Source organism: Hoplias malabaricus, chromosome Y (genome assembly GCF_029633855.1).
Source record: "Hoplias malabaricus isolate fHopMal1 chromosome Y, fHopMal1.hap1, whole genome shotgun sequence".
NCBI lineage: Eukaryota > Metazoa > Chordata > Actinopteri > Characiformes > Erythrinidae > Hoplias > Hoplias malabaricus.
In genome coordinates, this window is record NC_089820.1 from 22,958,568 (window position 1) to 22,974,822 (window position 16,255).

The window sequence follows — 16,255 nt, forward strand, 5'->3', positions numbered from 1 at the left end:
ACCTGACATGAATTTGTTTGGAAGCTGCATGTCTTTTGACATTAGCTAGCATTGTCTTTTTCAATGGCTTATTCCCACAAGCAGGAGTTATCCTAGCACTAGGTTTAAATAAAAAACATTTTCAGATTTCTTAATGTGATGTGTGCTACTTCAGGACAGATTTGTTACAGAACTGGATCAAATTTCTTCTTTTAATCCGTCCTGATGCAGCATTTTCTATGTTTCTAACAGATCAATTACTTAAAACCAGTCTTCCCAGTTGACGCCAGGTACTGAAGCTACAGGATTACAGCTGTTTTTAAAATAAAAGATGTTCATGAGTATAAACTGAGATACTGAGAACATACAGAGGAAATATCTGTGCCCAGTGGTAAATGTTGAAAGGCTTCTATAAAAAGCCGGAAAGCTTCAAAAACTGCAAGATGTTAAAAGAAGAGGATTGACTTTCATGTTTTGGGTCCAGAAATGTCCTGGAGGTTTTTATTGTCAGTTTCTGGTCACTGTTTATATATTAAACCCTGGATAATAATAAATTCTCTTTGTGTTCCCCCTGTGGTTTGTGATCATCGGTGAAGGTGGTCTTCAGCGTTTTACTACAGATGCACAACTGATTTTTTTAGTCTTTCTCTCTCTTTCTCTCTCTCTCTCTCTCTCTCTCTCTCTGTCTCTCTCTCACACTCTCTTATACATGATGTATAGTGTTACTGAAGTACTAAAGGTGTTTTCGATTGCATGAGGCCACAGTTCAGGTGACAAGGGCAAAAAAGATTTTAAACTGACCCTCCACATTTCTCATTGCCCTCTTTTCCTCTTATCCTCTGTGCTGCTGTTCTTCTACCTGCTTCAGCTTTATTCTGCACTCTTGCTTTCTTCCTGAAAAACCTCTTCCAGTGCGGTTGGCAGTTTTAAAGTCGTTATGACGAGCTGTCAGTCCTACTTGTTTGTGATGGCAGGTTAAAGCTGCTGTGTTCTATGCAATGGGAGAGGGGTTTTTTTTCCCAGCGAATATTACAGCAATTCCGCACACATTTCAGTCTACAGTGTCAAGGGAAAATATCCAACCCACACTTCAACATCTTCTGGAGCACAAATGAAATTTACAGACATCTGAATTTAAAGTACACATATGACGTCTACTGATGTGCACCCATTGCTGAAACAAGTGTTCATTTACACACACATCTTGTATAAGCATTTTAGAAAAGCAATGACCAGTTGAATAGTATTTTCTAACACAGCTACACGAGTATGTCACCATGCCCAATGCTAATTGTTAGCTGGAAGGGTATAAATCCCCCTGGCGTTGGGCTGTGGAGTGATGGAATGTTGTTTATTATCCTCCAACATCATTACCTGAGCAGTTTTAACTTTTCAGAGAATTGAGCATTTTTTCAAGGCCTTGTATTTCCAGCATCAGTTGCATTAGCACCGCGGTACAGACCTGTGAAAGGTCATGCTCTGGCTGTATGTCCTGTGTGTCTCTAAATGGTTGCTTTTATGTTACAGTATCTGATGGTGAGCACACCACTCCCGAGATGGATTTCTCCATCCTGCTCTTGGCCAATCACCAGCAGCCGCCAGTCTTTCAGATTCTGGATCCTGTGCTGGAGGTCAGTCTGGGAGGAAGAGCTACAGTCGGTAAGACCCCACCTCACTTTACTGACGTCTCACTCTCGCTGCTTTCAACTGGTCGCATGAACTAGATGTTCTCCTTCCTGAGGCACGGCTGAGTGAATTCATTTTTTATGAATGTAGATTAGTCACACATAAAATGTGTTCTTGTTTAAATGTTGTGAAGAGAGTGTTTAATCCAAATTGTTCCTAGTTGTCACCTTGATTAAACATATGTAAGAAATATATCTGCATTTTACCATTAACCTAGGAGTATCATGTATAATGGATTTCCAAGATATTATCAATATTGAGGCAAAACTAGCTATTCTTCATAGCTGTAATTGTCTAAATATTGATAACATCTTTTGCAAGGTAAAGTAAAAAGACCTAAAACGATAAAGTTATTATGATTTTTCCTAATTATTGCAGGTGAACAAAGAAAGCACAGTCATTAGTAAACATTTTTGGAAAGCTGTGTCTCACAGACAGGTATGTGCATGCCTAAAATGAATCATGAATCCTGTGGTTGTCTCTGTGTATTGTAGGTGGTCAGCAGTTGGCCGTGACAGATGCAGACACAGCTCCAGATGAGCTGGAGTTTGAGCTAGTGGAAAGTCCAGTGCATGGGACCCTTCTCAGAGTGGACTTGGGTTCACAGACACCGATGGCAAATGGTAGGTCCACGAAAGAACAGCGATGATTTTTCACGGAAAACAATGACATTTTACATCAAATGTAGGTAATCAGCCGAAATGTTTGGTGTCTAAGCATAAATGTAGTTAAAAAATAATAGAATATATATGTGAAATCTTATATTCATAGTTTTCATGATTATAACTTGTACATCGTCCATAGAAAAGCATGAAATGGGAGGATCTAGAGCAGCTGAACAAGTCTAAGTTCATGATGCTCAAAGGCTAATTTTGAAAGCCCCCGGCAATGGTGGAGGAGTGGAAGTGTGTTTGTTTTAATGATGGAGCTACCCACTCTAGAACTACAGAAGCAAACTTTAGAAACCAATTTTACTGATATCTGACTCCTTAGCTGATTTCAACGTTACATCGTCCAGACATTGTTTTTTCTGAATTAACTGCTGAGCAACTGCATTTTTAATGTGTATATATTAGTCATTTTGCAGAGCTTCTGAATTTTAAGGTGGATAAAAGTTCCTGTAAGAGGCTTGATTCTGAGAAAGTTCTGAGGACAGTTTTGAATGGGTTTTTCCTCATCATTTTTCAAAAAGAAAACATCTAGCAAATGTTTTAACTGCTACTGTCGTCTATCTTTGTCTCCACATTTCTTCTGAACACAAGGGTATTAATAGTTTGTTGTTTCTGATGTAGAGCAGTCTTTCATAGATGAAAAATTCATATTGTTGACTGTATAGTGTATTTCTTAGTGCTTTGGGTGTTTTAGACTGTGACGATTCGCGCAGGGCGGACTGACGGAGACGAACGCACACGCTAAAACACAGTACTTTTAATTAAACAAAAGATATAACAAAATAAAGACAGGCAACTACGGAAACAACAAGACATATGAAATGAAATGAGGAAAACGACAGAGACAGACAGACCGAACTAAGGAACAAGACACGGAAACACTGGAGGCAACACAACAAGACTTAGAGGAAAGAAACGACATGGCTTGGGGAGAGAAACGAAACAACATGACTAGGAATGAGAATCAAACAAAATGACTTGACTTGGAGTGGGAAAGAAACAAAACGAATGACCGATACAAGGAAGTGACACAAGGGAACTTAAATACATGAACAGACGAGACACACCTGAAACAGATAATGAGGCTTAAGGACAAGGAGGCAGAACAAAGTCGGGACAAGGACGGAGACATGGACAATAACAGACAGAGCCATGTGCAGAGAGAGAACAGTATTTTATTTATTATTATTATTTTTTTTTTTTTTTTTTGGATGCTCTGTAACTTTTTTTGTGGTGTACATGTGTCCATCAGGTGATACATTTACCTTCAGTGACCTGACCAGGAATGTCCTTCAGTATGAGCACAACGGCCTCAGCTCTGAGGAGGACTCTATGATGGTCTCCGTGACGGACGGCATGTCCATGAGCTCCACAACTGTCCAGGTGATCGTGTCGGGAGGTGGAGGAGACGGACCCCGGCGAGATCCCGAGGCTCTGCTGTCCTTGGAAGTGTCTGAGAAGAGCAGCACGGTCATCAGGCGCTCTCATTTGGCCTACGTGGTGAGAAAAGAGAAATGATGTTATTTTTGTTGTTAATGTTTCATCGTGCTTTTTAAAACCACTGTAAATTATTCATCAAGCTAAAGATTATTAAAAGAATGCTTAAATAGAAGATCTGACAAATGTAGTCAGTCAGTAAAGTGATGCTTTTGCTTGTCTTTGGTGGATGGATATAAAGCCTGATGTTTGTCTGTAAATAATAATGAAACAACATATCCAAGTCTGTTTCAGACGGCGTGATATTTCACTCTGATTGTGTAATTGAGTAAATGAGGGATGAGATAATGATCTTATTTTTAATGTTCATAAATGCATATGTTTAGAGTGCTTGTAAATACATTGCCATTCAGTCAGTGTCAGTCAACTTGATGCAGCTTTCCGTTCTAATCTCCAGGACAATAACTCCTCCGATGAGCAGATCCGTATCCAGCTGGTTTCTGTACCCATGTATGGAATCCTCACTAAAACCAATTCTCAGTCAGACCACGAGGAACTGAATGAGTATTCCACATTCTCCATGGGGGACATCAACCAACACAAAATTCGGTACAGTTCATATCTCAGTTGGCTTTTCTCTAAAGAAGCCTCCACCCAGAAGTAATGGCAGTGTGTACAAATAGTTCACAAGATTAAGTAAGTTTTAAAACAAAGCATATTTTAGATTAAAATAATAGTAATAAAAGCCACAGACATAAAAGTGATCAAATATAGAACTCAGAATGAGTTATAGATATGAACATTAATTATAAAGCATTGATTAAACATTACAAAGTGTAAGGCAGGTTTGTAAATATGCATGTATTATAACACGTTATGAATGTGTTTATAGAAGCATAACGTTCAGTTGTGAAGCATTCACTAATCAATTATAAACATGTGAATAAACATTTCAGTGTTTGGTGAATGGAGCTTTTCTTATTCATTTTTATGTAGACTGTGCTGTGGTATCTGCTGCTGTAAACTTGGTAATTTAGAGAGAAAATAAGGTTTCTCAGTTCAGTACTAACATCTCAGGCTGATACTTAACAGCATCGTATGAGCTTTTAAATTATTTTGTTGGATTCCACTGCTCAGGGAGACCCACGCTGCATTAGCACATTAGCCTCTATAATTTGGGATAAGCTTTTCTCCTGTGATGCTGAAGCCTGCAGAGAGGTGTTTCAATGGAATACAAATTTTAATACACTCAGCTGATTCCCATGCTGAGCTGCTGATTGGCTTTAATGCAGGCAGCAGCTGGGACAGAACGTGAGCACTTTTCTTCAGGGCAGTGTCCCCTTTGGCAGCTCTGCTCCTGGTCACTCAGCTGGACAGTTTTCCCTGCTCAGGAAATATGTGTTTATTGATTTTGCTTTTCTCCAAGGATGACATTAAGCTTTTTCAATTGCAAATCAGTTATTTAATTCAGAGCAGTAGTATGAATAGGCTTTAACACTGATTTATGTACAGTATTGATATATGCAATGCAGTGTATTTATTATATTGCGTTTTTAAAATTATTTTAAAATATTTTTAAATCAGAATAAGAAGGCTTTATTGGACTAGTGTGTTTGCACATGCAAGGAATTTGTCTTTTGTTACAGAGTAGTTCAGGGAACTACTAGAAAGAGGCAAAAGACATTTCACAGGACGTTAACATTAATATATTTCTATAGCACAGCATTTTGTGGAGTTTGATGATATATGTATATTTATTTATATATAAAGTTCTATTATTTCTTCTGAACTCATGGCAGTAGGTTTTGTAATCTTTTATGTTTGGTCATTAATGGACAAAGATGAAAACATGAATGAATGGATTTTAATAGCTTTTATTGGTGTGGGTTGGAAACAGGTACGTGACTTCATTTGAAACTGGAAACCAGCCTGTTACCGACATCTTCCATTTCATTGTTTACGACGGAGAGAACAATCGCCTGGAAAACCAGATGTGCACCATCACCATCACATCTGTACACAGACAGCCACCTGTGGTCACTGTCCACAGTGGCATCAAGGTCAGCATTTTTACTGCCCCAACTAAAGTCTAATAGGTTTGTTGTTTTTTGTACAATAAATATCAGAAACCACCTAATATTAGATGCCTCCTAAATGTCAGCTTCTATAAGGTGCTATAACATAGAAGTTGTGTTGCACACAATGCTTTCGCAGGTCATTAAACAAAAACTAAACATCAACTAGAAGAATTTGAATCCATAAATAATAATTATTATTAATAATTACTGTGATGTACTGGTGTGTGCTCCTGCACCCAGTGATTCCTTTTAGGAGTATATACAGGTGCTGGTCATAAAATTAGAATATCATGAAAAAGTTGCAGCTGGAGTCAGTGCTTCAAGAACCACCAACACACAGACATATGCAAGACATGGGTTTCAGCTGTCGCGTTCCTTGTGTGGAGCCACTCTTGAACAAGAGACAGTTTCAGAAGTGTCTTGCTTCCAAAAAGCACTGGACTGCTGCTAAATGGTCCAAAGTGACTTTCTCTGATGAAAGTAAATTTTGCATTTTCTTTGGAAATCAAGGTCCCATGGTCTGGAGGAAGAGCGGAGAAACACAGAATCCATATTACTTGAGGTCCAGTGTAAAGTCAGTGATGGTTTGGGGTGCCATGTCACCTGCTGGTGTTGGTCCACTGTGTTTTCCAAGGTCAAAGCAGCCGTCTATCAGGAAGTTTTAGAGCACTTCATGCTTCTTGCTACTGACCAACTTTATGGAGATGTAGATTTAATTTTCCAACAGGACTTGGCACCTGCACATAGTGCCAAAGCTACCAGTACCTGGTTTAAGGACCATGGTATTCCTGTTCTTAATTTGCCAGCAAACTCACCTGACCTTAACCCTATAGAAAATATATGGGGTATTGTGAAGAGGAAGATGCAACACGCCATGTACAAGAGCTGAAGGCCACTATCAGAGCAACCTGTGCTCTCATATAACACCTGAGCAGTGCCACAGACTGATCGACTCCATGCCACGCCGCATTGCTGCAGTAATTCAGGCAAAAGTATGAGTATTGAGTGCTGTACATGCTCATACTTTTCATGTTCATACTCTTCAGTTGGCCAGCATTTCTAAAATCATTTTTGTATTGGTTTTAAGTAATATTCTAATATTCTGAGATACTGAATTTGGGGTTTTCATTAGTTGTCAGTTATAATCATCAAATTAAAAGAAAGAAACACTTGAAATATATCAGGCTGTGTGTAATGAATGAGTATAATATACAAGTTTCACTTTTTGAATGGAATTACTGAAATAAATCAACTTGATATTCTAATTTTATGACCAGCACCTGTATGTGATATATAATTACGCTGGAAATGTGTATGATTGTCAGGTCCAAGAGGGAGGCAGAGTCCAGCTTTCAGCCAATCACATTATCGCATCTGACCCAGACACACCGAAAAAGGACCTGCTGGTGTGGCTGCTCAGTCCTCCGAAATATGGCTTTATAGAAAATACAAAACAAGGTGGGTTTTAAAGTTTTTATAGAGCCTTATAAAAAGGTTTTATATTTTTTATATGCTTCAAGAGCTTTTTCTGGTGGTAAATTACAGTTACTGACTGCATGGCGTCTTTTCTGATGCACAGTTTTGACCATGGAGACTGTATTGCCCAGCTACTAATTGGCACGGGGTTCATTTACATTTGAAACACATTGCTGTTGTTAGATTTTTTCCAGGTCAATGTCAGTGCTAGGCTACGATATACAACGAGAAAACAGAAAGGGATTTAACAAAATAGGAATTGTTTACTATATATAAATGAATAAAATGTAACTAAGTAAAACGTAGAAGATGAAAAGCACACTGGAGTGTGGGTACTTCTCTTTACTGAACGTAAACTGCCCAATGCATTCAGTTAAACTTTGTTAGATTGTTCTGTTTAGACACATTTGGTCTAAATTATCTTCTCTCTCTTTGTTTATTTCCAAATTTCAAAGACACAGCACCCCACTAATGTTTCTTCAGAGCTGATTGACATTAATATTGAGTTTAGCCTCTATCTTTGCTTCAGTAACAGTCTCTGTTCTTCTGGGAAGGCTTTTTACAAGATATTGAAACCATGCTGTGAAGATCTGACTACATTTAGCCAAAAAACAGCCTCTACAGCCCGATGCTGGGAGGCTTCATACCCTTCCTGCCAACACATGGAATTGAGCTTGGTGAGCTTAGGCTAAAGTTTGAGCTTTTTTACCCACAGTGGGATCAATGGGTGGAGCTCGTGTGATCAGCCCGGATGTCCCCTTCACAATGGAGGACCTCACTTCAGATCACATCTTCTATGTTCAGAATGTCCACCAAGCAAACGTCCACCAAGACGTCTTCAGCTTCTACATCAGCGACGGCTCCAGCCAGACGGAAGCCTTTGATATTACTATAGACATCCAGGTACACTGCTATCAAATCTGTCTACTGCTTTATTTGCAAAGGGCCAATGTTGCTGCATGTTGCGTTTTAAAACTGAGACCAATTCAGTACAGTGAAGCACATTAACACCCCTCTATGTGAGTATGAGGTATAGTGCCCTTTCTGAACGAGTTAGTATCCATGTGTGTCAGTGAGTGAGTTATGTAAATGAGTGAGTATGTACACAAGTGGGCAGCATGGTGGAGCAGCAGGTAGTGTCGCAGTCACACAGCTCCAGGGACCTTGAGGTTGTGGGTTCGATTCACGCTCCGGGTGACTGTCTATGAGGAGTGTGGTGTGTTCTCCCCGTGTCCGTGTGGGTTTCCTCCGGGTGCTCTGGTTTTCTCCCGCAGTCCAAAAACACACGTTGGTAGGTGGATTGGCGACTCAAAAGTGTGTGAGTGTGTGAGTGTGTGTGTTGCCCTGTTAAGGACTGGCGCCCCCTCCAGGGTGTATTCCCTCCTTGCGCCCAAAGATTCCAGGTAGGCTCTGGACCCACCGTGACTCTGAACTGGATAAGCGCTTACAGATAATGAATGAATGTATGTACACAAGTGAGTATGAATGGAAATATGTGAATCAATGAATAAGATAGCACTTCCATGAAAAGCTCATGTCAAGAACCTGTAAAAGTTTTGGACAATATTGTACACCTCTGTCCTAGAGTGATTTTCTTTACAAATTGTTTGTACCCATTGGAAATCAGAGCATGATTTGTTCATTTCACTGTCAGTTATAAGTAATATTACTGAAATATACATAAAAATATCTGCTTACTTCTGTTATTTGGAGCCATAGTGTGTTTCAGTTTTTCTGTCAGGGAACTTTAAATGCAAACTGTTTATCAGCAAAGTGCATATCAGGTTTCTGCTGGATGTCCTGGATTGCTCTCGTTTCAGTCGTTGCCTGAGGCAGGAGGGGGTTTCAAAATCTCTTGGAGTTTTTAGTGAGCTCTGCAGCGAGGTGCAACACTAATGCCGATTGTCTTGTACATCTTTCAGCAAACCAAAGAAGACAAAGTTCCACTCATCTCTGTGAATAGTATTCACGTGGAGGAGAACTCCGGAGTGGTCATCACTAATTCCTCCCTCAGCGTACTGGATCTGGACACGCCGGAGAACGAGATTGTTCTCACAATCATCAAAAGACCATCTTATGGTTTGTCCCAGTGTTTCGTTTTCTTTTTTCTTTCTATTTGTTCTAACATGTTCATAAAATATATAAACGAATATTTTAGAGAATGAGGAAAGTGGAGAGATGTATTCGTGACCCTGATCAGTGACAAAATGTTGAGGTGTTTGGGAGTTTGTGAGTCTTTGTAAGCTGCTGTTTGCATGGTATGTTTTCTGTGCATCGAAGTAGTAGTTATCGCCCTTACCCTAAATTTAGATGATCATCTTTTAACTCTCAGTGTCGTAGTCACACAGCTCCAGGGACCTGGAGGTTGTGGGTTCGATTCCCGCTCCGGGTGACTGTCTGTGAGGAGTGTGGTGTGTTCTCCCTGTGTCTGTGTGGGTTTCCTCCGGGTGACTGTCTGTGAGGAGTGTGGTGTGTTCTCCCTGTGTCCGCGTGGGTTTCCTCCGGGTGCTCCGGTTTCCTCCCACAGTCCAAAACACACGTTGGTAGGTTAATTGGCGACTCAAAGTGTCCGTAGGTGTGAGAGTGTGAGTGAATGTGTGTGTGTCTGTGTTGCCCTGTGAAGGACTGGCGCCCCCTCCAGGGTGTATTCCCGCCTCGCGCCCAGTGATTCCAGGTATGCTCTGGACCCACCGTGACCCTGAATTGGATAACCTGAATTTAACTCTCCGGTCTTTGCTCAATGTAAACATTTTTAAAACAACATTAGAAAGTTTTATCAATACCTGACCTATGTCTATATTTTATAACCATTTTCATTCACATGTTATCTTATCAGTAGGCTCAGTAACAGCTCTTCTCAACCCTGGGTCTGGAGTTTGATTCTTTTGCGTGACACTGGATGCTAATGTTGCTAATGATGTTCTGTTTATACACTGCTCCCACGCTTTACTCCCTTACCCACGTTCTCCATAAATCCAGGATTTGACCTCTGCAGTCTGACAGTAGCATCCCATATGAGACTGCAATTCAGTCAGTGTTTCTGTGTTATTTTGAGAGTTTTCAGAGGTCAGGTCCCTCTGTATTGTTCCACAGAGCCGATTCATAATCCTGACTCATAATAAAACCGAGAGAAAGCTGCCATGAAGCCCCCCGACATGCTCCACATAAAAGTAAAGTCAATAGAGCCCTGGAGGCTGTGGCCTTTCACTGCCATTATACTCAACCTTTGAGAGTGTTTCGGCTAAATGACATGACATACAATAAAAGAACCATTAGTCCATCACTCTGGGAGCAGAGAAACTGGACACAGTGCTTCATGAAATGCCATGAGACAAACACATGGAGAAAGACTTTAAGATACTTTAATTCTGTGCATATAACCAGACATGTTTAAACTTTATCAAAGTCGGACGAAGGACGCAGGAACTATAAAATGCAGCGTCCTATCACCGGCCTCTGTGAGATGATGTGACAGACCTGAGCAGTCGGCACTCCCCTCCGGCTCGCTGCGCTGTTTGATGACATTGTATATCCTCACTTCTTTACAGGTAAACTGCGCAGGAGGCAGTTCTACTCCCAGCCGCTGGAGAATGGAAAGGTACTGGTCCAGGGATCAACCTTCACTTACCAGGACATTCTGGACGAGCTTCTGGTCTACACTCCAGATGGACAGGGCTCTGGAACTGATGAGATCCGCTTCTCCGTGACGGACGGGGTGCATACTGAGACTGGACGTCTGGAGTTCAGCATGGACCTGAGGAACAGTGAGGGACCCAGAGTCACAATCAACCGAGGCCTGCAGTTAGCAGCAGGTGAGAAGATACTTCAGTCAAAAGTTAGAGGAAACATCAACCTCCTTTAACAGTTAACTTTTGGAAATATTTCTGTCATAATACAATTTTATTAAGATCTGAGCTGGAGTGAAACCCAGTAAATTATTGAGCATTACATCTGTTATATATAATTTGTATTTCTTTTGATATTGCTGTACAAAACATCTTAAACCTCCTTTTCTTAGGTTCTTCCTCTAAAATCACAGAGCAGCAGCTGAAGGGCACTGATATTGACTCTGAGAACCTTAAACTCAAGTTCACCCTGACCAAAGATGTGAGTGTGGGCACACTGCAGCTGACTAGAGGCCGAAGCAAAGTCCAGCTCTCTGCTAGAGGACCAGTCACAAGCTTCACACAGGAGGACATCAACAAAGGTCTCTCTCGCACTTTCTCCCAGGGTCAGAAAGCTGTGAAATGTCTAGACGTCTGGAAACTCATCTGGACATGTCACAGCTGTGGCAGTTGTCTGAAATTATAAGGGAAACTGGGAAAGTTTTCCCTCAGAATGGATTCTACAAAACTAAATTTTGATGCTTTGACACATGGTGTTTGTTCAGAGCTGCTGTCAGGCTCGCCGTAAAAGTGTTCCATAAAACCTTATCACTATGTTTTATGTTTTTTATCATCACAGGCTTTGTGGAGTACATCCATGAAAAGGGAGAGAGTGGAGGCAGCTTCTCCTTTAAGTTTGATCTTGAAGATCCAGAAGGAAACAAACTGATTGATGAGTCTTTCTTCATCAGTGTTCTTGGTACATGGATCTTTCTTTTAGTAATGACAGTAGTAACCTGTCAAAAATACTCAAACTCGGTTAAACAATTTACATCATTTCTGGTTTACAATTGCCCTCTTGACTTATCCATTAGAATTTTTTAACAAATGAAAATACACATTTTCAATTCTAGTTATTATTTTATAGATCTGGATATCTGTAAAAATTCAGCTTTTTATTTTTTATATAATTTAGTATGTCCTTTTAATTTATATTCTTAAATTCCTAAATAAGGGGCACGGTGGCGCAGCAGGTTAGTGTCGCAGTCACACAGCTCCAGGGACCTGGAGGTTGTGGGTTCGATTCCCACTCCGGGTGACTGTCTGTGAGGAGTGTGGTGTGTTCTCCCTGTGTCTGTGTGGGTTTCCTCCGGGTGACTGTCTGTGAGGAGTGTGGTATGTTCTCTCTGTGTCTGCGTGGGTTTCCTCCGGGTGACTGTCTGTGAGGAGTGTGGTGTGTTCTCCCTGTGTCTGTGTGGGTTACCTCCGGGTGACTGTCTGTGAGGAGTGTGGTGTGTTCTCTCTGTGTCTGCGTGGGTTTCCTCCGGGTGACTGTCTGTGAGGAGTGTGGTGTGTTCTCCCTGTGTCTGTGTGGGTTACCTCCGGGTGACTGTCTGTGAGGAGTGTGGTGTGTTCTCCCTGTGTCTGCGTGGGTTTCCTCCGGGTGACTGTCTGTGAGGAGTGTGGTGTGTTCTCCCTGTGTCTGCGTGGGTTTCCTCCGGGTGACTGTCTGTGAGGAGTGTGGTGTGTTCTCCCTGTGTCTGTGTGGGTTTCCTCCGGGTGACTGTCTGTGAGGAGTGTGGTGTGTTCTCCCTGTGTCTGTGTGGGTTACCTCCGGGTGACTGTCTGTGAGGAGTGTGATGTGTTCTCTCTGTGTCTGCGTGGGTTTCCTCCGGGTGACAGTCTGTGAGGAGTGTGGTGTGTTCTCCCTGTGTCTGCGTGGGTTTCCTCCAGGTGCTCCCATGGTCCAAAAACACAGATTGGTAAGTGGATTGGCGACTCAAAAGTGTCCGTGTGTGTGTTGCCCTGTGAAAGACAGGCGCCCCCTCCAGGGTGTATTCCTGTCTTGCGCCCAGTGATTCCAGGTAGGCTCTGGACCTACAGATAATGAATGAATGTTTTCCTAAATAATATGTCATTTTTTAATGTCTGAAAAAGTGTCAGTGATGTATTACTGGTTCCTTAATTGTATTATATTTTTGCTAAATTTAAAAATAAATAAATGAATAAAAAAAAAGCTGATTACTCTTTTAATCAAAATTGTAGATTAACTCCAAAAGAGAACTTGGACGATTATGGGATTTGGGATATGTTTGTCATTCTTTGCTTAATAAGTCCAGACAGCCTGATACAGCCTTCACATTCTGATATCGCTCTTTGTTTTGTTCTGATTCAGAGGATAAACTCCCCCCTTCAGTGGTGGTCAATAAAGGCTTGGTGTTGGATGAAAATTCAGTGAAGAAGATCTCCACTCAACAGCTGTCCTCCACTGACCAGGACAGTGAACCCGGAGAGCTGATCTATCGCATCACCAAACAAACCCAGCTGGGTCATCTGGAACTGTCCACTAACCCTGGTACAAACACGCACACACACATATTTGGACCCAATGATCATCCTTTTTATTAGTATCTCAAATCTCCCCCTAATTCATGCTTACGTCATTAAATTGTTGTTAAATCTTTATCCCAAGAATACGGTGGCTGAGAAAGCCCAAACACATCCATCAAAATGATGACACCTGCCCTTCATTTAACAAGCGCGATGTGAAATGAGATTCAGAAAATACATACTAAAGAATAGTTTTTATTTTGTATTAGTTTTTTTTTTTATTAAAGTAAACTCCGCAAACCTCACATCACTACATACATGAGTTCTGAGAGCTCCTTTTCCATTAAAGTTTATAATAAAATATCTGTAGTTTTTTCTTGGGTTTTACATGGACTGGATTTAAGTGGTGAGGCAAAACCTGGAGCGCAGATTCTTCCATACTCCCCTTTCATTTTGGAGGTCATAACTTTATGCCATGCAGAATCAGTATTCAGAGACTTTGGCTTTAGAGCCCCCAAAGCACTGCCACCAAGTAGGAGAGTCAATCTGTCTTTGGCTTCTATAAAGCCAGGAATCAGCTTTCCTACTTGTATAAGTTCGTTCTGACACTCGTTTCCAGTAAAATCCTCCCTCGTCTATGTGTTGAATGTTTGTCAGAGTAAAAAGTCACTTTGCTTAATAATTTTCATGAGTGCTTCAGGGACTTCTTGGGCAGCTACAGTGTTAGCACTTGCTGCCTCAACAATTTCCTGCACATTATGAAGGTTGTCTTGAGCCGTGGAACGGTGAAACCAACCATGTCTGGCATCAAACGATGCACCCTCTGATGATTCACCATGGTTGTCAAGATGCAGATATTTGTCCTCTCTCAGCTCATCAGCTTAGCAGCACACAACGCTGATGATGATTCAGTATCCACACACTGTGGAGGTTTTCCATCTCCTCAAAGCACTTTTGTAAGTTGCTCTGGATAAGAGCGTCTGCTAAATGCTATAAATGTAAATGTCCTTTTTCACATTTCTCTGAAGAAATAGTAGACATCATTGACACAATTATTCACATGTTCCATTATCTTCTCTCTGTACTTGATATGTGTGCCAATGGTGGAACAGTTCCCTGTCGCATGAACGGTCAGTGTCAAACATATTCTCACCTCGCTCTACTCTCTGTATTATTTTAACCTTAGTGTCCATTGTGACGGCTACTGCTATTGTGCTTAGCACCCAATACAAATTTTTTAACAAATAATAGCTGCACTGCAGAGCACAGAACATTTGTTGGAAAAGTCTGCGTCTTCTCATTGTGGTGTCCTGCATGCTGCCAAGCAGCAGAGACACAATCTAACCACTTGTGATGCTGCCAAATTTGAATTTCTGGCACAATTTTTAATTTTCCACCTATTATATTTATTTCTGAAAGAAATGGACATGGACGTTCACACTTAAAACACAGTTAAAACCTGGCAACTTGAGGGTTTGTGTTTAGAGGACGTTCCTGATTTATATTTGTCTTAGAAATATATTTATTCTATTAATAATCCTAAACTTAAATTCAGGCAGATGTCTCTTAACATCTGTATGGTGCTGTTTACATCATATAATGACAGTATGTAAATGTATTCACATTTGGCCGTGATATTTATAAAACAATGTAAAATCACATTGCGTTTTAAGATGATCTGACGATTTCTCTGAGTTCGCGGTGGGTCCAGAGCCTACCTGGAATCATTGGGCACAAGGCAGGAATACACACTGGAGGGGGCGCCAGTCCTTCACAGGGCAACACACACACATTCACTCACACACACACTCACACATTCACTCACACCTATGGACACTTTTGAGTCGCCAATCCACCTACCAACATGTGTTTTTGGACTGTGGAAGGAACCCGGAGCACCCGGAGGAAACCCACACGGACACGGGGAGAACACACCACACTACTCACAGACAGTCACCCGGAGGAAACCCACTCAGACACGGAGAGAACACACCACACTCCTCACAGACAGTCACCCGGAGGAAACCCACACGGACACGGGGAGAACACACCACACTCTTCACAGACAGTCACCCGGAGGAAACCCACGCAGACACAGGGAGAACACACCACACTCCTCACAGACAGTCACCCGGAGGAAACCCACACAGACACAGAGAGAACACACCACACTCCTCACATACAGTCACCTGGAGGAAACCCACGCAGACACAGGGAGAACACAACACACTCCTCACAGACAGTCACCCGGAAGAAACCCGCGCAGACACAGGGAGAACACACCACACTCCTCACAGACAGTCACCCGGAGGAAACCCACTCAGACACAGGGAGAACACACCACACTCCTCACAGACAGTCACCCGGAGGAAACCCGCGCAGACATAGGGAGAACACACCACACTCCTCACAGACAGTCACCCGGAGGAAACCCACGCAGACACAGGGAGAACACACCACACTCCTCACAGACAGTCACCCGGAGGAAACCCACTCAGACACAGGGAGAACACACCACACTCCTCACAGACAGTCACCCGGAGGAAACCCGCGCAGACATAGGGAGAACACACCACACTCCTCACAGACAGTCACCCGGAGGAAACCCACGCAGACACAGGGAGAACACACCACACTCCTCACAGACAGTCACCCGGAGGAAACCCGCGCAGACACAGGGAGAACACACCACACTCCTCACAGACAGTCACCCGGAGGAAACCCACACAGACACAGAGAGAACACACCACACTCCTCACATACAGTCACCTGG

General features: G+C 42.0%; 1 protein-coding gene across 1 annotated transcript in view; it reads left to right on the plus strand.

Annotated features, from left to right (window-relative positions):
- Positions 1 to 16,255, plus strand: part of LOC136678416 (extracellular matrix organizing protein FRAS1-like) — a 177,861-nt gene that overhangs the window by 134,208 nt on the left and 27,398 nt on the right. The window contains 12 exon segments of the mRNA XM_066656471.1: positions 1,507 to 1,638; positions 2,160 to 2,288; positions 3,589 to 3,836; positions 4,231 to 4,382; positions 5,671 to 5,833; positions 7,177 to 7,309; positions 8,028 to 8,230; positions 9,250 to 9,406; positions 10,876 to 11,139; positions 11,346 to 11,534; positions 11,792 to 11,911; positions 13,328 to 13,507. Of these exon segments, the coding sequence (XP_066512568.1) occupies positions 1,507 to 1,638; positions 2,160 to 2,288; positions 3,589 to 3,836; positions 4,231 to 4,382; positions 5,671 to 5,833; positions 7,177 to 7,309; positions 8,028 to 8,230; positions 9,250 to 9,406; positions 10,876 to 11,139; positions 11,346 to 11,534; positions 11,792 to 11,911; positions 13,328 to 13,507 (2,070 nt within the window).